The following is a 24,233-nucleotide window of genomic DNA, read 5'->3' as shown; positions in this document are numbered from 1 at the left end:
AACATTAAATTGTTCATGTGATTGTATAATAATTTCTAGTTATTGTAATATAAATTAAATTCAACAAATTAACAGAGTTAAATAAATAAATTAATATTTATTAAGAGGGTCTGTTGTTGTCTTTTGTAAATCGGGGATAAAAGGTCAAGGAATTGATTGTTAAATGACCTTTGATTATTCACAACAAATTAATTTTTTTAAATATATTAAAAAAACAATATAAATAAAATTAATTTTTGATAATTTTTATAAAAAACTTTAATTTTATTTTCTAAAATGCCAAGTGTATTTTTATTTATTTAAAATGTAATTAAAAAAAAAAAAAATATAGATAATTGTTTAAAACTTTTAATAAATTTATAATTTAATAATATGATAAGAAAATTTTAGTATATACCAAGAGAAATGTATTCATTTGACTAATCAGCAAGTGGTACGCTGGATCACGTACACCAAACTGGTTATAAACCACTAGCCAATCCGCTTAATCAATCCATGGCTGTTAAATAATCAGAGATGTGAAGTTGCATATTTCCATCGTCATTTAATTTTACCGAGCTACATTGTTTGCCATTATATAATCGATTTTAATTCATAATTTCGCGGTTAACAAACATGCAGCCAATCAAAACAGCAAGTTCATATTTATCAACAAATGAATGCACATATTTAAACTTTGAATATTTAAGACAGTATGGGAAAGCCGGAAAAACAAAAACTTACTATATACATTCATAATGAAAACAAATAAAAAAAATTTAAAAAACTAATTAATCAAAATTTTTTTGTATTTTATTTCTTCATCACTTGCATTTGACATTTGCCATAATTAATATTGTAATTAATTATAATCATTTATAGTGTTTTTTATTTTATTTAGGTTTTCAAGTAGCTGATGAACTTTGTATCGGATTTACGATTTGCGCAGTCAAAAAAAAAAAGTAATAAAATCAATTCCAAATATCTAAGTGTCAGGAAAATTTGCGTGTGACATGTCCACATTGCGTGCTATTGTGACTGATATCAGACTTGACGTCCAATCGTTGATCGGCCCCGGCCACAGGGTAAAGGTCGTTTATACCAAGTCGACTACATGACTGGCCCAACGTTGCCAATCACCTCCAGTCGTCGTTAACGTTTGCATTGGTGATCAGCAATTTTTTTTATACCCCAAAATTTAATTTATTTTTTAAATTAATTTATCATTTTTTTTTTTTTATTATTGTCGTTCATAATTTTAAATTAGCAAAGTCAAAAGTTCAATTATATAAATAACGAGAATAATTAATTCAAACTGAATGAGAAAAAAGAATTTTTTTTTTTTAAAACAATACAAATTAATAGAAAAAAAAAAAACAAAAAAAAATTGACAAAATGAATTAATAAAAAAAAGATCAATTTCAAGTGCGCCTGTGTTATTGATTTATTTTTAATTTAATGTGAAATTTGTAATGAAAAATAAACGAACGTTAATAAATAGATAAAAAAACAATAATTAATTATTAAATTAACGTAAAATAAATTATTATAAATTAAATTTAGAAAAAAAAAAAGAAAAATGAATTTTTCAATATTGACAATATTAATATTTTCATTTGTACTTATGAGTGTTGATACATTTACACTTATTGATCCACTTAAAAGTGTATGGTCTTCATTGTATCCACAAAAAACAAGTAGTTTAAGTGATCCAATAAGTGAAATTAGTATAAAATTTAGTGATGAAGAAATAAATAATTGTCCAGGATGTATTAAAAATCGTGTTATGGAAGAAATTGGTGATATGGATCAGGTGTTAAATGAAATACGTGTTGAATATGTCAAACAACAGATATTAAAAAAATTACGTTTATCAAAACCACCAGACGTTTCAATTTCCCTCTCGACCTTACCAAAGCCATTGATAAATGGACGCGTGCTCGAACTTCGACCCGGTAGACCACTAGAACCGGAAAAACAAGCTGAAAGTTTTTATGGAAAAACTGATCAAATTGTTATATTTCCAAATGAAGGTAAATTTTTCAAAATATATATTTATTTTTTTCATTTTTTTTTTATACTCTATATCATTTTAATTATATTCAAATTTCCAAGATTTATTTTTGACTGTAGTAAAAATAAAAAATTGAATTATTTAAATTTTTTTATAGCAAAAAAAACGTTTCAACAGGTTAAAAGATCTAACAGGTTGAATTAAACAAGATCGTTAATAATATAAGGCTTTTTTTTATCGTTTTTGGACTTACTTGATGAGAGACCTACTTATTTTAAAACGACTCTCGACTCAGTGACAGGGTAACACGATAGACTGACAGTCAAGCCACTTAATTGTCGTCAGTTTTAATTATCACACTTTTCAACCTTTATATCCCAAGTGAATCACAATGTTAATGTGTCTTCAAAAGCTCATGTTACCCCGCAACTCAATCACTCACTCATCATTACATTACAAATCAATCAGACTATTTTAAAAAATCTAAATTTAAATAATAACATCAATTCATCTTAATTAATTGATTAAATATTTTTTTTCACTTTAAAAAAAAATTTATAATGCACGAAATAATATGGAAATTGTAACACTAATTATTGTAGCGAAGAAAAAAATAAATTAAAAAATTGAATGAAAAAAAAAACTTAAAGATTCATCAAGTCGTTTGATTTGTGTATATGCAAATTAAATATTTTTAAATACAAATATTTTTTTTTTTTTTAAATATTGAAATCACTGAGTGGAAAAAAAATCTATTGAGATTTTTTCGTTGATTATAACAACTATACCTTTTTTATGATGAACTCTGCCAACAAATTGAGTATTGTTAAATTGACTTGACACCCTTGTTACTCGGCTTTTTGATTGTTATATGTTTCTATGTACCATCACACACAGACTACAGTAATTGATATATTTAACTTTTAAATTTTAATTACTTAATCATTGTAATCATGGATAATATTCAAGTATAGTCGATTAAATTTTTCCCTTATAATTTAAACAGTGTTAATTGTTTTATTATTTTATTTTGGCAAATCTATGATAAAAAATTCTGGCAAATTATTATTCTCTTTGGATTAAATTTAGTGTAAAAACCCTTGAAAAATATAAATTTATATTTTTCATGAAAAATAAATATCACCCTCTTAATACAGCTGATGTTTTTTTTCTTTTTTAAAAATGATAAATTATTTAAAAAGTTGACAACTATAAAACAATGGATTTAATAATACAAAAAAAAAATATGAAATGTCAAAAACAGTTTCAAATATTCATAGACATTTACAATATTTCGCAACTCATCAAGTAGAATTTATTATCTGCCACGTGTGTATAAATAAATAAATAAAAATAATAATAAACAATGAACCAAGTAATTATTTGAGTAGACTAAAATGAATTTAAAAAAAAAATTTAACAAATAATTTTTTATTAATTAATTTAAAATGAAATAAAAAATAAAACAACGAAAAATAATAATAAAAATTTTGAAATTTTTAAAATAAAACAAACAGCAAATAGAGTTTTTTTAAAAAAAATATATTTTTTTTATTGACTATCGTAGACAATCAATAATGACATTTGTTTCTGAAAGCTTTTAAACTTAATTATCAATTTTTAATATTAAAAATTATTTTATTCATTTAACGTATATATTAATTAGAAGAAAGAAAAAATTTAAAATGACTAGTGTATTTTATTTACGTCTGTCGAGACTATTGTCAATGGACCATGATAAAATTTTTCTATAGAAATTGAACCATTGGCTTGTAGAAAAAAAAAGAAAATTATTGTTTATTTATATGCCTAAAAATTTGACACAAAAAAAAAATACATGAATTATATTTCGAGTATTTTCCAATCACTATTTGTCAATCAAAAAATTTTTTATTTATTCTTTATATGTAAAATTGCCGGCTCTTTGATCAACGATGATTTTCTCTGATCACTTGTAAAACTTTTGACTCTTTCAATTTAATTAATTAATTTATTTTCATTGTTGAAATTTATATTTATTTAGTTTATGTCAAAATAAAACTAATGAAAAAAAATAAATATATTTTTATTTATTTGAAAAATACAGTCGTTAAATTAACAATCAACATTTTATGTCAACAAAATATCAATTTCTCTGCTGAGGACTTTTCTGTTTATTAGCTTAGGACAATTTTCAAATAAAATTCCCTTGGGCTATACATGAGAAGGGATAAAATCGACAAATAGAAATGAGATAAAAAATAATAAAAATAAAAAAAAATTTGAAGAAACTAGTGCCTACGTTGGTGTTGCCTAATGTCAAACCGAATGATATTGAGTTGAAAATCGGATTGGTTGGCAATTCTCGTTATACTTGACGATGCAGAAAAATCACGAATTTCACAAATCACCAGATTGGCAGAGATGGGTGTTAGGTGTTTTATGCATGAATGAACAACACCGAGTTAAATTGCAAAATGCCACAGGCTTTAAATGTATATAAAAATAAAATTTACAAAAAAAAAAAATACTGTTAAAATAATTAAATCCTACAAACAGCATCTATATAAAATTTATTTCTCTTTGATAAATTTTAATTGAAATTTCCAAATAATTAATAAATTAGGAAAATGTTTAAACTATTTTTATATTTTTTTTTTCAATCATTTCAAGTGATGTTTTTATATTTTTTTTATATTGATTTTACAGGTGTCGGTGATTTGACTGATTGCAGACAAACATCAAATCATCTCACGGGATTTACACCAGCTGTTTGTTTTACATTCAATCTACCAACTGAAATGCAATATGTCGATGTAACATCAGCAGATTTATGGTTCTACAAAGAAAACGATGAAAATGATATGTTTGGTCAGACATTTGTTTTATCTGAGCTTGACCACTGGGATCAAGGTGGAAGTTTTGAAAAAAATACAATCATGGCAATATTCGAAACGTCAATTGGTGGTAAGATTGATATACATATAAAAAATAAATTTAATTTAAAAATATATGTATATACAACATTGATTATAAAATTTACAGAAGGATGGGTTAAAACAGATGCTGCATTTACGTTGAGAAAATGGGTTGAGAGTCATAGACTTAATCATGCAATACAAATTGCATGTAGTACATGTTCAATTGATCGTAATACAGCACCAGTATCAACTGAATTAACATTAAAACCATTTTTAGTTATTCATACATCACCACAACCACAAAAAAATCGTCCAAAACGTAATTCAAATTGTTTACCAGAAATGAAAGAATGTTGTCGTGATGAATTATATATTAGTTTTCAAGATATTGGATGGAGTGATTGGATTCTTCATCCAAGTGGTTATCATGCATATTTTTGTCGTGGTTCATGTACAACTGCTGCAGCATTAACTGTTAGTGGTACACCTTACAACAATATTATTCGTGTAAGTTTAAATATAATTTGTCTTTTATTTATTTCTATTATTTAATTTTAAATTTAATGTCATTTTTTTATTACAGAAAGTGTTGACTAAAAATGGCAAATCACAAAGAAGAAATGAAATAGTACCATGTTGTTCACCAACTCAATTATCACCAATTCAACTTCTTTATGTTGATTCAAACAATACAATAACTCAAAAAACACTACCAAATATGGTTGTAGAAGCTTGTGGATGCATGTAAAAAAATTCATTTTATTTTTCATCATTTCAAGCATAAATTTCCATATGGGGTAGCTTCAATGTACATATATATATTTTATATCTCTTATATACTTTTTAAAATTTATCATTTGTCAACTTTTGGGCTGATGTGCCGCTTAGCAAATAATGAAAGGAAAAAAAAAATCAAGCCAGCAAAAAAACAGCAAAAAAATAGAAACCGAAAAAATTTAAAAAAATAAAAGAAAATAATATTACCACAAGGAAAATAAAATTATAAAAAAAATATATACATTGCAAAGACAATGAAAAAATAAAAATAAAACGTAAAATTCAAGAGATTAAAGTAGAAATAGTGAAACGTGCTGGAAGCACTGCTGGTGAAGATTCTTTCTAGCGTAGAAACAAGAGCGTACTTGAGCTTTTTTTTTCCCTTCTTTCAAATGTCTCTTTTACCCCCTACCCCTGTCTCTCTCACTCTCTCTTTTTTTCTCTCTCTCTCTCTATATCGCTCCTTAGTGGTTGCGTTATTGTATTATACATAACGTACACGGTGCCTTCATTCTGAGCGAGTTTAAATGAAAAAAAATAAATAATAAAAAATTCAACTGTAAAAAAAAAACATAGAGAGATAACAAAAAATACAATTAGCAAAAGCTGTTGAAACAAAAAAAAAGTACCAAGCGACGGTAAACCAAGACAGTATTTATACTTCCTTTTTATTCCATTTTTTTTTTTTTTTTTTTTTCATTCTGCAAGCCTTAGTAAATTTGTGCTTTTTTATGTATAAAATATTTGTGTCCAAGTGATGTTCGTTTAGCTAGAACTGACCCGGATGCAGTTCATGAAAAAAAAATTTAAAAAACACGAAATAATTATTATTAAATTTATTTATTATCTGAGCTTAGACTGTGTTGAGAAAAAAAAAAAAAAAGAGTTCATTAAGTCAATGCCATATTGAAAAATAAAATATTGCAATAAATTTTTTTTTATAAAAATCAATTAGACAATTTCTTGGACATTGATTAATATTTTTTTTTTTTTTTTTTAATTATTTATATTATATATAGATGTTAAAATTGTATGATTATTATTTTTTTTTTACATTCTATGACACACTTTTCAATTTTCATCGTAAAATATTTTTTATTTAATTTTTTCATTTTTTAAATTATAAATTGCTTTTAATTAAAAAAAAAAAAAATGTATACATTGTGTGGTCTGTAAAAGATTACACTGCAAAGTATTTTATTCAATGTAAATGTGAATAAAAATATATAGGCCAATTTTTCGTAATAATAATTTAATAATATTAATTTAATATTTTTTTTTTTCCTTCGATTTCATAATTGTTTTTTTTTTATACATTGTATTTTATGTAAATAAAGAATGAGGATATTTTTTCATATTGTTTATTGTTGATTGTAGTTTATTTTTAAAAATAATTATTGTGAAATTATTTATGTTTATTTCATTTATCATTTGGCAAGTTTAATTTTTTTTTTTTTTAAATTCTCTTTTGTGTTTTGGTATCAATCTTTCTTTTTTTTTTGTCCCTCAATTTGACACGAGGGTTTCATTTGAATCCGGCTCAGCAGCCTCAACGTGCGATAAGATAAGCCGAAGATATATGCATACGTTGGTTCACAAGAGTGTTATAATTTTCATTATTACTTTTTTTTTTTTTTTGAAAAACATTCAAAGTTTCCTTCTCGGTAATTATTGATTTTGTAATCAAGTGTTTCAGGGTGATGAGAGTAAAGCCAGAATATTTTAAATAACCACAAGGTTATCAATTTGTCATTAAGTCATTAATTTAAAAAAAAAAATGATATCCTTATTAATTAAAAAAAAAAAATAAAAAACCAATATTTCCAGCTTGTTTTTATATAATTTTAATGAAAAATTAAAAAGTATTTTTGCAGATTAATTTGTCTTTCTAATTTCATAATTTATAAATAAAGGTTATTAAATACTTTTAGCAATGACAAATCAATCGGTCATGATACACACTTATCATGTATATAATTATTATTTAAAAATCACTTGTTACAATTTTACATTTGAGCGACAGAATTCTCATCATCATCTGTAGCCATTTTAACGATAACTTTAATTGAGCAAAGTTCAAAGAATTTAAAGTTTAAAATAAAAAAAAAAAAAAAACATTTGTATATTCAATTGATGATATCACTTGAAATACCAGATATATTTATTTTTAAAAATTCTTGAGATATTGATAATCAATTCTCATATATGATAGATGATTTTTTTGAACTTTGGTCAGTGATGATTTCAAATAATCTTCGAATTTATAACAAAATGTATATTTATAAATTTCATTTATCAATAAAAAAAAAATAATTTAAAGGTAAAAATAAAATTGAATCAATTTATAAATAGAAAAAAAAAAAAAAAAACTTCCATTCAATTATTTGTTTAATAATGAAAAAAAAAAAAGTCTTATCATTTGATGTGAAAAGAATTGTAGTACCCACTTTCCGGTATGATAAAAATGATAAAAATCTAAACATTTGTCAATGATAATTGACCTGAGATTTTTATCAACTCATGGACAATTAAAGTCCATATATAATTTTAATAAATGACAAGATGTAACTATCTCAAATAACTATGTAAATAAAAAAAAAATGAAATACAAAATAAATTGGCATATAACATGATTTATAAATGTGTAAATTAAACAACTACATATTTACACTGATTGTTTAAATATATATCTTTAATTTTCATATTTCAAAGTCCAGTCTGATCATTTGTAATAAAAATAAAATCAATAATACAAATGGGATATGGCATATTTAAAATTGATAAGAATTAAATGTCTGTAAAAATTATTATTTAATTGAAATTAATTAAGATGAATATATATAAAATTATATTATTATTATTTATTAATTAATCAATGACAAATAATTTTTTTATATTTTATTTATTTAATTGTTCGATATAATTTATTGAAATTTGAAAAAAAATCAGAACGAATTGTTGAGAGAAAAGAAAAAAAATTATAAATCGATTGAATCAATATACGTTGTACGATGAGAACAAGCAATAAAAAAATAAAATGAACTGCTCAAAGATATTTACTAGATGAAAGAAAAAAAAAAAATAGTGGCTTTTATTTTTTTGTCTGTGATGTACCACAGTGATTTGAGTCATGAAGAGACATCAGTAAAAGCCTTCTTGTGTTCAAGAAAACATGATCAAAAATATATTCATCGTCAATGATGAGAGGTAAATTTTTGTATGGTATTGTTAAAGCACGTAGCTTGTACATGTACAACAAAATTCATATATAGATTGTTGACATTACGAATGTCTGAATTGTCATATCAACAATTGTACGTTTACTGAATGAGATGAAAGCCATATGAAATAGCTTTCAATGTTGTTATCACAATAGAACATATACACATGCATTTATTGACCATCCAAAAATATAATAAAAATAATAAATAATAATTATTATTATTATTTTTATTTGCATATTGCATAAAATGTTTAATAAAAATTATTTTTGAATTTTAAAATAAACTCGTTGTTATCATCAAGGTTGAATAATAAAAAAAATCTTTCAATTGAAAATACTGTATAATTAATGCAATTAAAATAAAGATAATAATAATTATATTGGATATTTTTTTTGTTTGATAATATTGTATATATAATATTCGATATAAATAATTAAATATATATTTTTTTTGGGATTAAATTATATCTGACACGAGTCAAGAGCATTGTGTAGAGATATGAATTTTTATATAAATAAATTTGACTTATACCCACAGTGATAACAATTCTAGTTCCTGGATAATTTCATAATTGTTCATGTTTCTAGTGTTAACTCAACTGAAATGATGAACTTACAAAACCACCACAGTTTGAGATTAGAGTTTCTATATATGTAACAGAAAATTATACTGTTAAAATTCATTATCATTTGTTGGAACATAAAAAAATATTTAAAATATTTTTGTATTGATTATTTAAATGAAAAATTTCAATTTTATTTATTTTAATTTTATTTATTTGGTAATGGAGAAATTTTTTTTAGAGATAATTAAAATTTTTTAAAAATTAACAAAATTGGCTCTATGTTATTTAGCTAAAGTTAAAAATAAAAATTAATTTTTCGTAATTCAATAAATTTATTTGAATATACATACTAATTTGAATAAAAACAAGTCAAGAGTATAATTTTGCTAAAATTATTATTTATGATGACAGTGATAACGAAACAGATAAAAAAAAAAAAATATATTTCATTTGCTTGATCAAATATTCAGGCTTCTAAAAATCCAATCTCAATTGATATCAAAAATATCATTTTCATAATTGACTTTAAAACTATAACACAAATAAAATAGATTAGTTTTTGTCAGACTCGAGTGGCTAATGTATTAGCTCTAAATATATTTTTTTTCCTCAAATTTTATCTGAAATATAATCGATTAATTTTTTATAAAAGTAATTAAAATATCACGCCACAATTTTTCGTGTTTTCGTGTTTAAATATTCAATCGAAACAAGAGTATAATTTAGTTGTTTATTTTCTTCTTTCAAGAAAACAATAATTCAAAATGATTTTATTGCTAATAATAATAGTAACAAGTGTAACAGCTAAACGTAAGTTTTAAATAAATTTAAAAATTTAAAAACTATCTTATTTATTATTTAAAAAATATAAATAAAATTGTATTTTTTTTTGAAAATTAATTAGTTGAATCACCACCAAGAATTGTAGTTCATCCACAAGCTGAAGAGTTATTGTTTACAGTTGCAAAACCAGAGCAACCTCACTCGCCATTTAAAATAGCATGTCAAGCAGAAGGTGAACCATCTCCAATGTATGTATAAAAAATATTTTTTAAAATTAAACTAATTAAATATTTAATTAACAAAATAATATTTACACAGATATTATTGGAAAAAAAATGGTGAAAAATTTGACTATCAAGATTACGATAATCGTATATTTCCATTACCAGAAAATGGTACTTTGATATTTCGAATTCCCAGTGAAGTTGATCAAGGACAATATCAGTGTTTTGCAGAAAATAAATACGGAATCGCAATATCAAATTCTGTATTCGTCAGAAAAACATATATAAATGATATTTCAAAAGAAGATAATGGAAAATTAATACTGACTGGTAAAGAAGGTGAGCCATTTGGTATTGACTGTAATAAACCAGATGGTAACAAGCCTGAATCTTATCCATCACCAAGAATAATTTGGTTTTTGTATTATCCAGAAGATAATACAACAACTAGAATTTCAAGAAATTACAGTTCAAGAATAACTGTTGATCCAACTGGTACCTTGTGGTTCTCCAATTTAACAGAACAAGATGGATCAAAAAAATTTTGTTACATGTGTTATGCTGTATTGGATAATCAAAATATTTATCAAGAAGTTAATAAATATTTTGTTGATGTAATAAAATTAAATTCAACAAATAAACATGTTTATTATCCACCAAAAAAACAATATGTTAGTCGAAATATTGCTGCGTTGGCTGGTGATGATGTAGAATTGTTTTGTATATTTGGTGGAACTCCAATACCAAAATTAAGCTGGCATAAAAATAATGCTGAATTGATTGATAATTCAGATCATTATTCATTACGTAATAGTAATAAATCATTGCTCATTAGAAATATTACAATTGATGATCAAGCAATTTATTCTTGTACTGTTCATTCAATATACAATGCAATTAATATTTTCGTTCAAGAAAAACCGTACTTTACAATTAAACCAGAAATTATTATTACCAAAGAAAATGAAAATGTGACATTTCAATGTCAAGCACAAGGCACACCAAGACCAGAAATTAAATGGCTTTATAATGGTAAATTAATTACTGATACAACAATTATTATTAACTCAAATTTAATTATGTAGAGTAATATATTGGTTGGATATGTTTGCATATGGAATTTACGTATATTTTAATTATTATTGTTTCAATGCGTGCTTTTTGTATAAGAATAATTTTTTTTTTTTTTTGTATTTAAACAGATGTTTAATGTAATTAATTTTATAAAAAAAACATCATTGAAATTATTTAATATTTAATTAAAGTAAATACATTACGTTGAGTTTGATCAAGTGTATATAAATATATCACAAATAATTTCGATAAAAAAAAAAATCCTTAAAGATTATAAAGCATCGAAAATAGTCATTTAATAATTTTGTGTAAAAATAATTATAAATGACAATAAAATACTGTTTAAAATGATATACCTAAAAGTAGTAAATTTTTTTTTGTTTTCAATAATTTTATTTTTCATTAGAATAAATAATATTGAGGGTAAAAATATTTTTAAACACGAGACATTGGTATCAGTATGGAGTGGAATTGATTCGTTTGTAAATCAAACATTAGAAAAAAATATTGATGATCCTATTAATCCCGAAGAATTAATAACAACGATAAATCAATTGGAAGAAAAAATAACGAATCTATCAAGTGACTCAATTGAAGAGCTTAGAAAATTTTCAATTAATTATTCAGATATAAAAAATTATCAAAAGTTACTATCATTTTTTGATAGCTGCTATGAAAATGAATGTTATAATTGTTTGGTTGATTCATGTCCATCAGAAATAACAAATAAAATTATTGAAACATTAATAGTTCCAACGAGTAAATACAGAACTGATTTATCAGAATTTATATCTGATTTTATCATCAAAGAAATTAATGTTAATCAGGTAACTATCTAAAATAATAAAACAAATATAATTTAACTTAATAATTCACTTTTTAATTTTAGAATGACATTGAAAATAATAATTGCAATAATACTGTCTCAATTCAAACAAAAGTATACGAAGCATCAAAATACATTGTCAGCATTATTGCTAAAAGTTACCTCATGATATTGCTTGCTTGCACAAGAAAATACAATTTTTATGTAAAACAAAAATATCCAGAAGGTACATACTTGCCAATTCAAATTGATCATATATATTTTTAACAAATTTTGCTTTATTTTTAACAGCAAAACAATGGAAAATATATTTAATGGAAACTATAAAATTATTTAATCATGATAGTAATAAATTATTGCATCAAACTAAAGTTGTGTTGGATCAAATACCCAAGGACATTAGACCATGTGATCCAGCTGAATACAAACGAGGTTCAAAATTTGTTTAAAAGTGTTTAAAATTTTTATAAGTGTTTAATTGTTTTGTTAATTTATTTAACAGGTGATAATTACGATCGTTTTACCAATTTTATGCAGCCAATATTTTTCAATCGTCTTGTATATTATAGCATGATTGACGAAATGTGTAAAGATGATTCATCATTATGTCACTGGTATTCATATGGTATCCTTGGAGAATTTGATTATAAAAATTTTGAAAAAAGAAATGAATCTTTATTTAATTGTACTGAACAGTATAATGGTGATGCTCAAATATTTCATGATGTTAGTATTACAATATTGATATTTAATTATCATTCAGTTTAAATGAAATAATATTTTACAGATAAAAAATACAGAAAGAATGTACAGCAGTATATTTTTTAAAAAATATAAAATTATTGATGATAAATTTGGAAGAGCTGATATGGATTTGAAACATATTGATTATAAATTTATCAAACTTATGTGTTGGGTTGATAATGTTAATAGAAATAATACTGTTAGAAGATTGAGCTTACAACGAGCTGAAGCTACAATTGGCTAGTGAGTATATTTTTAATTTTGTTTTTAAATTTTACTTTAATTTTTCGTTACTTATAATTTTAAATATTCAAGTGTTGTAACTGGAATTCGATGGAGAATTATAAACAGTGTATTGTATATTGAAATACAAGAAGGACAACTTGTTAATGAAACTCGTGTTGATCCAACAACTGTAAGATGGAAAAATGCAATTGAAGATTTTAATTTAACTCGTGTTGTTACTCGTGATAATCGTTCATTTAGTCTGGATGATGTTGTGCTGCCAAGGGGATCATTAGTAACTGGTTTGGGCAATTTTATTTTCATCAAATAGATAAGCCATTATTTGTTGGAATAAATTGTATAATTTTAAATTTTAGGTGTTGGTTTTGGTGATGATGTTAATGGTGAAATAATCCTGAATGTCTATGGAAAAGGAGAAAATGGAATAGACACTTTTGCATCACCTTCGTTAAATGAAAATCGTGAAAGGTAATATTTATTTTGTTTAATTATTTATTGTCGTTTTTTTATGAGACAAAAATATGTATTATTTTTAGGAATGAAATTATATTGAAAGAAGCTGATCTACCAGAATTAACGCCTCATGAAAAACAACAAAAAATACTGAGTAAAGCTGGTTTAAATTTTGTTAAATTTCAACCAAGTGATTTTAGAAAAGATCTTAGTCAAACTACTGTTCCATATTTTGACATTCAAGAAATTGTAACAAACCCACCAACACCTATTGGTGGTATTGGAACGTACTGCAAAGGTGTTGATGGTTTTGGAGGATTTGTAGGATTGAAATTGTTGTCTATTGATTATTCAAATTATTTAGAGAATGATGATAGTCAAGATACAAATGATAAACTTGACACAGTTATTTTAAAAATTAAAAATACACAAATCGAAGTCAATCAAGTGAACAATGATACTAAAGAAAAAACAGAAGAACAAAATACTGGAATATTTTCAAAAATGAATTGGTTTTCAAAAGGATAATTTTAAATTTTAAATAGAAAAATTTCTAACAACTTTTTTTTTTTTGTTTCTCATAGTTAAATAATGTTAAAAAATTCAATAAAATATAAATTATTTATTTTTTTGTTGCTAATATTCTTGAATTTAAAATAAAAATAAAAAAAAAAATTTTTAATAGTTATTTTTATAATTTATTTAATGATTACTAATTTTACAATTTTATTTAGCTTTAATTATAATATTAGAAGAAATAAATCTTGTTAAATATTAGTACATTTATTTCAGTTTTTTTTTAATTTCATTTAATAAATGAGAGCTTTAAACTTTTTCGAATTTTGAATTTATTGAAGAGAGGAATTGATCAATAGCGCCAGAATTACCTGAAAGACAGAGAAAAAAAATATAAAAAAAGAGAAAATAAATTTGTCGACTGCAACGACATGATGCCAAAAGAAGAAACTTTACTGGAAACAACATCGCATAATCACTATATATAAAAAAAAAAAATACATAAAACAAAAGATTGATATAAACCATCAGCATTTATTCAAATAAATTTTTAATAAAAATAAATAAAAAATTGAATAAATATTAGTCAACATAAATAATAAATAAATAATAAGTTAATACAAAAAATAATGATGGCAGACGATCGTGAGATAACACTAGCTGATTTCCAGGTGAATATGTTTGATTTTTTTTTGTGTTTCCAAAATACAATTGCTTTAAGGTTACATCTGTTAAGAATGACATTGCTATTAACCCAGCATCACAAAGAATCTAATAAACTACTTAAATATATATCAAAAAAATTATGAAAAAACAAACCAGCTAACAAACAATTAAACAATGAAACAATAGAGTTAATAAAAAAATATTTTTTTTGTTTATAGGCTTGTTCTGGAATCGATGACATTGGTGAAGCAATAATGCATCTTGAAAATAGTAACTGGGATCTTGTGGTAAAATAAAATTATGTTTTATGAAAGAAAATTAATTACCTTTTTTTATTTAAATAAACAATATAAAAGCTAATTAATAATTTATTAATAATTACAGTCAGCACTTAATAAAGTTGTGCATCATGACACTCAACAATTACCATCTGAAGTGAGTCCTGATGTTGAGATGATTGAAGCATTTGTTGATGGTGTACCTGTCATAAAACGATCATCATCATCAACATCAACATCAACAACAAATATGGCTGATACGACAAAAAATAATTCAACAACAACAACAACAACAACAACAACTACAACAACAACAGATGATGTGACTATAATAAAACCAGGCACAAGCAAAGTAACAGATTCAACTCTATTGAAATTTAAAATTCATTTTTTAGATAAAACAATTAAAATAAATATATCAGATCAATGTACAGTTGGTAAGTTTTAATTACTGTGTTAATTATATTAAATATTAATATTTATTTGTTGTTTTTTAAGGTGATTTAAAAGCTCAAGTTTGTGAAAAATTAAAAGTTGTATCATGTCAACATCAACTTGATGGTTGGAAAAAAGAACCAGCATCATCATCAACAATTTTAAAATCTCTCAATTTACCACGTGGTATTAATATACTATTTTTAAAACCATCAACACCACTTGTTGAACTTGAAGCTGGTGATTCTAGCTCAGAAGTGTATGTTATATTTTTTTTTCCATTCTCAATCCTTTAATAATATGTATTAATAATTTATTTTCTTAACTTTTACAGAGTACCAATGTCAGAACGTTTAACAAGAAATTATATGTTAAAAATAACAGATAAAATACAAAATAAAAAATATAATTTACCATTTCCTGGTACTCAAACAGTGAGAGATGTTAAAGCTGGTGTACATGCATTAAATGATGTGCCAGTTAGAAAACAAGAATGGAAAGGTTGGCCAAATAGTGTTACAGATGACAGTACATTACTAGCAGCAAGTGGTATTAATTATCCAGAGCATAGTTTAACAGTATCAAAATTACAAGATACTGATAAATCAAAATTAAAAGATAAAGATAAAAAAAATATAAATGAAATTGTTGATATTGCTGACAGTGATAATTCTGATATTGAAGATATTGAAGAATTTGAAGATACACCTGGTTCATTTTTAATTGAGGATGATATATTTATTGATAATATAAGTACACCACGTGTACAACGTTTAATACCAGATAATAATAGTGATGAAGTTATTGGTACAATACATTTTTCAAAAGAATTTGAAATACGTTATGGTCCATCACATCCAAATTTTTTTAATGGTAAATTTGAAGATGCCATTAAAGAATCATGTTTAACATCAGCAAAAGATAGAAAATTACTTGGTGTTTATTTACATCATGATAATAGTGTATTATCAAATGTATTTTGTACACAATTACTTGGTTGTGAAACAGTACTACAATTATTAGCTGAAAATTTTGTTGTTTATGGATGGGATTTTACATTTGATATGAATAAACAAAAATTTTTAAATACTGTACAATCAACACTTGGTATTATGGCAGCTGAAACAATACGTACTATTGATATTGATACATTTCCAGTTTTAATTATAATAATGCGTTTACGTTCAACAACAGATATATTTACAATTGTACATGGTAATGTTGGTGTTAATGATTTATTAACAAATTTAATACATGCTGTTGATGTATTTCAAGACCAAAGACGTGTTGATATTAATGCTGAAGAAGAAAGACAAGCACGTGAACTTGTTAAACAAGAACAAGATAAAGCATATCAAGAAAGTTTAGATGCTGATAGAGCTAAAGAAGAAGCTAAATTATTACAAATTAAAATTGAAAAACAATTAAAAGAAAAAGCTGAAAATGAAAGAATGCTTGAAGAAGCAAGAAAAGAATCAATTAGAACATCTGTTGAATCAAGTTTACCAGCAGAACCAGATGATACAATTGATAATATTTATAAAATTAAAGTACGTATACCTGGTGGTAAATTATTGGAACGTAGATTTTTACCAGATACTAAATTACAAGTATTGATTAATTATCTTATTGTCGAGGGTTATCCTCATGATGAATATAAAATTTTATTAAGTTGGCCTAGAAAAGATCTCACAACATTGGATACAAATTTATCATTTTCTGATCTTAAATTTCATCCACAAGAAACATTGATACTTGAAGAACGATAAACATCACTTATTAAACACCACTACTCAATTTTATATCATTATTTTTTATTATTATTAATTAATAATTAATGCCACGCAAAAGATCCGTATATAATAAGTCTAAATAATAATAAAAATAAAAATAAATTTGTATTTAATATATTTTTATTTTTACTTGTGTGTGCGTCTCTTTAAGACTTAGTGAAAATTTTCTGGATAAATGACTACAAGTTGGAAAAAAATTTAAAATATTTATAATAAAATTTTGTGTACAGCTGTTTTTTTTTTTTTTTTATTATTAATAATAAAAAATACATTTAAGAAAAATATTATTTGATTTTTTAGTGCATTTATTTAAATTTGATGAGAAAAATCAGCATGCTGACCAATTAACCAGCCAATCAATGGCCAGCAATAATCTCAATTTGCAAAAAATATTTTTTTTTAATAACAACTGATTGGTTGTTGTTGTTGACGTCACATAAAAGCGGGAATGTATAAAAAAATAAGCATATTGACAAATACAATTGTTACATAAATGCAAATAAATATTTTATAAACTCCAAGAGTGACATGACAATTTGAAGGGCGTCTCTCCCCCAGGGAGAGATCTTGAGCCTTTAGAAAAATCACAGCAGGAAAATGATAATTATCATGGATGCATCATCAAGTACATGCTGCCCTCTTTATTTAAAAACCAGTAAACTCATTGAAATGTACATTGTACATCTTCATACATACTGGTGCATTCATGCGTTATAAATTTAATAAAATACGTTGTCGTTATCTCCGTTCATTGTCGTCTGTATGCTACTGATAACGTACGACTATTAAACCGTATGTGAACACGAGGTTTTTTTATATATATATTTTTTTTTTCTTGACAACAAAACACATTAAATTATAATATTTTTATTATTCTAAAAATCATGTTACTAAAACATCTGTTAGTGCAAAAAAAAGTTCATTAAATTGCGACGTTTACGTAAATATATTTTGAAAAAAAAAAAAAAAAGGATAAAATAAAAAGTCAAATCACGACGCGATCAGTGACAGCAAATTTTTTATATTTCCTTGAAAAATTAATTTTTTTTATAAAAATAGAATCAAGTTTTTTATATTTGGGTGGTAGAAAAAAATTGTGAATCATCAAGATAATATAAAAATATATTTTTTTTCCTGGGCGGAGACTGGCTGACTGGCTGGACCCAGGTTGCTGTTTTTAACAACAAGAAATGTTCGAATGCACGAGACAGGTTGGCCTCAATGTTGATTGATTGACCTGATGAAAATTTTACTCCGTTATTTAAACCTAAACAATTTTTTTTTGTCTTAAAAATTAACAATAATTATATCCTTATAATAAATTAAATTTTTTAATAATTATTATCAACTAATAACTCGAAATATAATAATTTAAGTTCGAGTTATTTAGAATGATGAATTGACATTATTTTTATTGTGTAGATAGACCATGAACCAGTTTTGAAAAAGAGGTTATGTCAGCTGTCATGCCGTTCTCTACACACACGCGATATCAAAACATATTGCAAAAATTTATCCAACATGTCAATGACGTTTATAAAAATTATTAATATCATTGATAAATTCTTGCAATGATATTTTTTTTGTTTTATTTTTTTTACTTGAGCTAGTGTTGTTGATTGTTTTGGTATTTTTTTGGAGCAAATGTAGGCCAAGAGAGGTGAACAAGTAGGCGAGAGGAGAAACCTTTTATAACTGTTTTATACTGTCCTTTGATGTTGACATATTATTGGCTTTATAATGACCAAAAAATAAATTAATTAATTTAATCATTTGAATTGTATAACTATTATTTTAAATATAAATCTTTTATTTTCAGATTAACAATGGATTATTGGGCTATAAAAAATATCCAACATGAGAAAAGATGATGAGTAATAAAAAATTAACAATCATGAAAAAATATCTAAATATTGTTAATTAATTATATAAAAAAAAAAAACATAGTTATTTATTTATAAATAGTTGCTAAATAAATAGTTTCCTGGAGTGTTCATTACTGTAATGTTATTATCATTATATTGTTTACAATATTTAATATAAAAAAACAATTTTATGATAAACAATTTTATATTTAAAGTGATTAAAATCAAGTGTTACTGGTTAAAATATCGAGTCAGTGATTGTTAAAATTTTTTATCAACAACAAACTGATATATTCATTACAAAGATAAATTTTATTTATTGATTTATATTTAACAATAATTTATATCAAATAAAGTATAATTTTTTTATTTATTTATTTTTATAAATTTTATTTTTTTTGCGGTTTAAATAATTCAACGACATCATGACTGATATTACAACACAGGATTTAAATCAATTGCTTGTTTATTTTTCAAAAAATACATACAGAGCCAAAGATGCTGATTGTGTGGTAAATATATGTTTATCAATAAAATATATAAAATTTGTTGGTCAAGTGTTTAAGGTAAATTGCGAAATATTCAATTTCTAATCATCTTGAAAAATAATGATAATATAAAATAAACAAGTATTAGTTTAAATGGAGCATGAAAGTAAACTTTCTCAGTGAATTAATTTCACTTTTATCAACCGGTTTAATAAATAATATTTATTTGCTATTTAAATAAATATAAAAACCATTTACCTGGCAATTGATCAACATGATAAATAATAATAATATTTCTTGGTTGTTATTAATAATTATATTTATTAATTTCTATTAATTTATATTTCCTTGTTGATGATATAAATTATTTTCAGGGTCAAGGAATAATGCAAAAATGTTTGTTACTTGCTGACCTCGATTACACACACTCAGTGATAAATAACGTTGGTGGTGATCTTAGTGCTCATTATCCAAGTCATCTTATTATACTTGAAAATGAAAAACATAGAAATCCACATATGTGTGATACACCACCACCCTTACAACGTACATCTGAAACAATATATGAAAGTATGGATGATCCAAATAAATTAAAAGAACTAATTAAAAGTGCTAGATTTGCAAGATGTCGTTCAAGATTTCCTTTGCCTGTAATATTATATAAAGGAAGAAATATATGTAGATCAGCAACATTATCTGGTGGTCCAGAAATATATGGTCGTTCTGGACTTAATTATTTATTTAATAGTAATGAAACTGGTGGTGCTGGTGGTGGTGGTAATTGTGATGAACAAATTGATGAAGCAAGCGGTAATGGTAATGGTGATGTTGATACTGCTGATGGTGATGATGGTGGTGATTCAGTTATGAGTGATTGGCAGTTATTTGATAAAGTTAGAAATCAAGATATTAAATTATTAAAAACTTTAAATGTTGGTAATATTATTGATTTTATGGTGGAAAAGAAAAAAGTTAAATTTGGAGTAAAGTAAATATATATTTTGATAATTTATTTAATTTAAAATAGCATTACATATTATTAATAATTTAATAATACTTATTTTTGTTTTGTTTTAGTGTTACATCATCTGAAAAAGTTGACAAAGCCAATAGATATAAATCATTTAAAATAATTGCATTGCCTTATCCAGGATGTGAATTTTTTAAAGAATTTCGTGAACATGATTATCAAGCAAAAGGTCTTGTATTTGATTGGTCACAAACTCATGTTGATGCACAAATTGATGTACCAGAAGATATTATATCAAATCAATTGAAAGTCAATTGGGATCAGTATCAAGATTGGGATCTTATTAAATTATCACAAAATTATTTAAAACTCATATTGAGATATCTTAATGATAGCAGTAGCGGAATGTTGATACACTGTATTTCTGGTAAGTATTTATTTAATCATTTAAAAGCAAAAATAAATAAATAAATAATGTAAAATATAAAATAATTACAGGTTGGGATAGAACACCATTATTTGTTTCATTATTACGAATTTCATTATGGGCTGATGGTGTTATACATAAAAAATTAGATCATTTACAAATATTATATTTTACAATAGCATATGATTGGTTATTATTTGGTCATGATCTTCAAGATCGTTTAAGTAAAGGTGAAGAAATATTTTTTTTTTGTTTTTTCTTTTTAAAACATATACAAGATGAAGAATTTAGTGTTAATTCAAGACATTTAAGAACAAGGCATCCTGTACTTCGTAATGACAGTGATTGTCAACTTGATAATGCTATGTTTGAAAATGAATCACTTGTTACATTGAGTTCAGTTAGTTCAAATATGAGTTTAAATAGTTGGTGTAGTTCATTTAGTCAAAATAGCAGAGATAGCCAAGATAATAATCCACCTGCAGTGTTTCCTTGTTCTTCCAATGATCTACCAGATGATTTTCCCAATAATGGGTAAGTCTAATTAATTATATTTACTTTTACTTGAAAATAATATTTATATCTATATATTATTTTTAGAAATGTTTTACCATGGACATTTTATACAAATTCACCAAACAAAGATGTTGTTACATCACATGCTACATCATCATCATCATCATCATCATTGGCACCAGCAAATCGTACATCACCAGTTGCTGTACCAGTTCCAGGTCGTCTACGTCAACGAAATGAATCATCGTCTTCCACTGGTTCCTGGCAAATGATATCAGGTACTGGTAGCCTACGTGGCTCAACAACAGCTAATTCAGCATTACCAGAATTTTTAAATGGTGCTGGATCAGCATGTAAATCTCATTGTGGTACTTGTTCTGGTCAAACATCACAAGAATCAAGTATAACTATTATTGAAGATGAATCAACAACTTCAGTTGCACAGTAATTATAAATTTTCATTGTTTTTTTTTTTGTTTTTAATTTGAATATTTGAATATTTGTAATTAATTTGTTTTTTTATTTATCAATTTTAGAACTCGAAAAGACAGACTACACTGTTTACGTACTATTTTTTACAATGTCTATAGTCATACTGTTGGATTTAGAATGAAAGAAAATTCTGAAACAAGTGGCTTTGGTCAATTACTTGGTAATTTTGCTGAAAAAGTTGGCATATTATCTGTACAACGCACATCATTGTGACCTTAAATTGTACTCAGTAGAATTGTTATTTATTAAATAGACACAATTCAACTGAAAATATAAAAAAAAAATTTATAAAAATATTGTAATTAAAAAGAGAAAGAAAAGAAAGAAAAAAAAAAACTTAAGGTGCATTAAAATAATTGTACAGATATTTTCTATTTCTTGTTTATTTTATTTTTTTCTTTTTAATTTGTATAAAAAAATTTTCAACGTCATTAATAACAATTATTAAATAAAATGTAAAAAAAAAAAAAAAAAAAAGAATTAATAAATAAACTTAATATTTTTGTATATAATTAAAAAAAAAAAATAATATATTTCGTTTATTTAATTAATTAATTGCAATTATTTATTGATATAATTATTTGGAGAAATCACAGATTCATTAGATGAACAATACGTGATGATGCAACATGTTCTCGGCAATATGGACACTTTGCTTGAGCTTTGAGCCAATCACCAAGACAACACCAGCAAAATAAATGACCACATGGAGTTGTTGTTGTTGGTATTGCTTCTAAACAAAGTTGGCATTTATTTGTATCCTGATTTATTGATTCAATTGAATTATTTTCATTATCTAATTTTCCAGCATCTTGACAAATTCTCAGGATACATTGAATTATTGTTGCAAAACCTAAAAATCTCAAGCCCCAAGCAACACCATCAGTTGGCCTTTTTCCATACACCTATGTAAAAAAAATTAAATTAAATTATTTGACTCTGTACTCAAGTGATTGTGATGAAAAAAAAATAACATGACTTGACTTTTTTTAAATCACGTAATGTAATTATTTTAATAAATCACCTTGGCATAATCAACACCAGCAAGTCTTCGTCCAAGACTGTAATAACGTCCATAAATATAAAACAATGATTTATGAATAACAATTAAATATGGAACAGCTATTTTTAATTTGTCTATTAATTTATTAAGACATATTATTGCTTGTGGAGTCAATTCATTATCAGGATTGTTTATAGTTTTTTTAAGTCTATTAAGAATAATAATAACTCCTTGTTCACCAAAACATTCAAGCAGTGATGCAAATATTCTTGCCTAGAATAATAAAATAAACTCATCAATTAAATTTACTCTTTTCATAATGATCCAGCTAATACATACACTCAATGATGGCACTTTTTTAGTCTCTAAATTAGCTTGAATAATTCCAGTATACTCTTCACCAAGAGTTTGATTTCCCAGTCCAGTTGTAAATATAAAATACAATAATTTAAATGGAATTTCACCCTGAATAAAGGGTAAAAAATTCTTGTATTTACCAAATTGATGCAACAGATCAACAAACTTATTTTTTATAACTCTGATAAATTCATCATCACGTTGATGAGTTCTTAATATCTCAGCCTGATTAGCACACCTCAATCTACTTGATTTTTTACCAGGTGTATTTGTCATTTTTTCTTTACCTAATTAACAAAATATTAATTCACATAAAATATAATTTAATAGAATTTTTAAATAATTACCTTTTGTTATTTAATTATTGTCTTAATTTAGAATTTTTTTTTTATCCAATAAACAACTTGTTGTGTTAAGTACGACATTTTTTAAAAATAATAATAAATTGATAAATCATATAATTATAATTTATAAAAAAATAATATTTATTTATTATTATTTACAATTTTTATTATTATTATTGTGTTGTTGTTTTTGTTGTTGTTTTAAGTACAGAGAAATAAATACTAGAGTCATCTATTGTTAAATCAATCCCAAGAGCCATCTTGTTTTAAAATA

At 24.4% G+C, this 24,233-nt stretch overlaps 6 protein-coding genes across 8 annotated transcripts; 5 read left to right on the top strand and 1 right to left on the bottom strand.

Annotated features, from left to right (window-relative positions):
* Positions 1-997: 997 nt before the first annotated feature.
* On the top strand, positions 998-6,456 carry LOC122858131 (growth/differentiation factor 8). Its single transcript, XM_044160838.1, has 4 exons — positions 998-2,012; positions 4,682-4,939; positions 5,018-5,400; positions 5,477-6,456. Exons 1-4 carry the CDS (start codon positions 1,559-1,561, stop codon positions 5,639-5,641), a joined length of 1,260 nt encoding a protein of 419 aa, XP_044016773.1. The 5' UTR covers positions 998-1,558; the 3' UTR covers positions 5,642-6,456.
* Positions 6,457-10,229: 3,773 nt separating this feature from the next.
* On the top strand, positions 10,230-11,515 carry LOC122856524 (neuroglian-like; the record flags this gene model as incomplete). The annotated part of the gene is made up of 3 exons (XM_044158198.1): positions 10,230-10,269; positions 10,364-10,490; positions 10,561-11,515. Coding segments are annotated over 3 exons (1,122 nt in total), but the record flags the coding sequence as incomplete, so codon positions are not given.
* A 333-nt stretch (positions 11,516-11,848) lies between these two features.
* Positions 11,849-14,337, top strand: LOC122856523. Its single transcript, XM_044158197.1, has 8 exons — positions 11,849-12,367; positions 12,430-12,592; positions 12,658-12,798; positions 12,869-13,092; positions 13,154-13,353; positions 13,426-13,637; positions 13,713-13,824; positions 13,893-14,337. Exons 1-8 carry the CDS (start codon positions 11,888-11,890, stop codon positions 14,335-14,337), a joined length of 1,977 nt encoding a protein of 658 aa, XP_044014132.1. The 5' UTR covers positions 11,849-11,887.
* A 439-nt stretch (positions 14,338-14,776) lies between these two features.
* LOC122858082 (FAS-associated factor 1) lies at positions 14,777-17,779 on the top strand. The gene is made up of 5 exons (XM_044160759.1): positions 14,777-14,996; positions 15,210-15,278; positions 15,376-15,706; positions 15,768-15,963; positions 16,039-17,779. Exons 1-5 carry the CDS (start codon positions 14,955-14,957, stop codon positions 17,471-17,473), a joined length of 2,073 nt encoding a protein of 690 aa, XP_044016694.1. The 5' UTR covers positions 14,777-14,954; the 3' UTR covers positions 17,474-17,779.
* Positions 17,780-18,185: 406 nt separating this feature from the next.
* On the top strand, positions 18,186-22,806 carry LOC122858086 (myotubularin-related protein 14). Of its 3 annotated transcripts, none has more exons than XM_044160766.1 (7): positions 18,186-18,708; positions 19,317-19,874; positions 20,225-20,838; positions 20,928-21,247; positions 21,319-21,781; positions 21,848-22,207; positions 22,300-22,748. In XM_044160766.1, exons 2-7 carry the CDS (start codon positions 19,788-19,790, stop codon positions 22,466-22,468), a joined length of 2,013 nt encoding a protein of 670 aa, XP_044016701.1. In that variant the 5' UTR covers positions 18,186-18,708; positions 19,317-19,787; the 3' UTR covers positions 22,469-22,748. The 3 variants fall into 3 exon arrangements, with proteins under 3 accessions (XP_044016701.1, XP_044016698.1, XP_044016700.1); XM_044160763.1 differs by having other exon boundaries at positions 18,206-18,289; positions 22,300-22,806; XM_044160765.1 differs by lacking the exon at positions 18,186-18,708 and adding an exon at positions 18,805-19,165 and having other exon boundaries at positions 22,300-22,589.
* On the bottom strand, positions 22,805-24,118 carry LOC122858155 (peroxisome biogenesis factor 10). The gene is made up of 4 exons (XM_044160873.1): positions 23,963-24,118; positions 23,598-23,902; positions 23,280-23,531; positions 22,805-23,160 (listed from the first exon to the last, which is right to left on the bottom strand). Exons 2-4 carry the CDS (start codon positions 23,889-23,891, stop codon positions 22,846-22,848), a joined length of 861 nt encoding a protein of 286 aa, XP_044016808.1. The 5' UTR covers positions 23,892-23,902; positions 23,963-24,118; the 3' UTR covers positions 22,805-22,845.
* Positions 24,119-24,233: the final 115 nt, after the last annotated feature.

Source organism: Aphidius gifuensis, linkage group LG5, assembly GCF_014905175.1.
Source record: "Aphidius gifuensis isolate YNYX2018 linkage group LG5, ASM1490517v1, whole genome shotgun sequence".
Classification (NCBI taxonomy): domain Eukaryota; kingdom Metazoa; phylum Arthropoda; class Insecta; order Hymenoptera; family Braconidae; genus Aphidius; species Aphidius gifuensis.
This window is presented reverse-complemented; position numbering and strand designations above follow the sequence as displayed.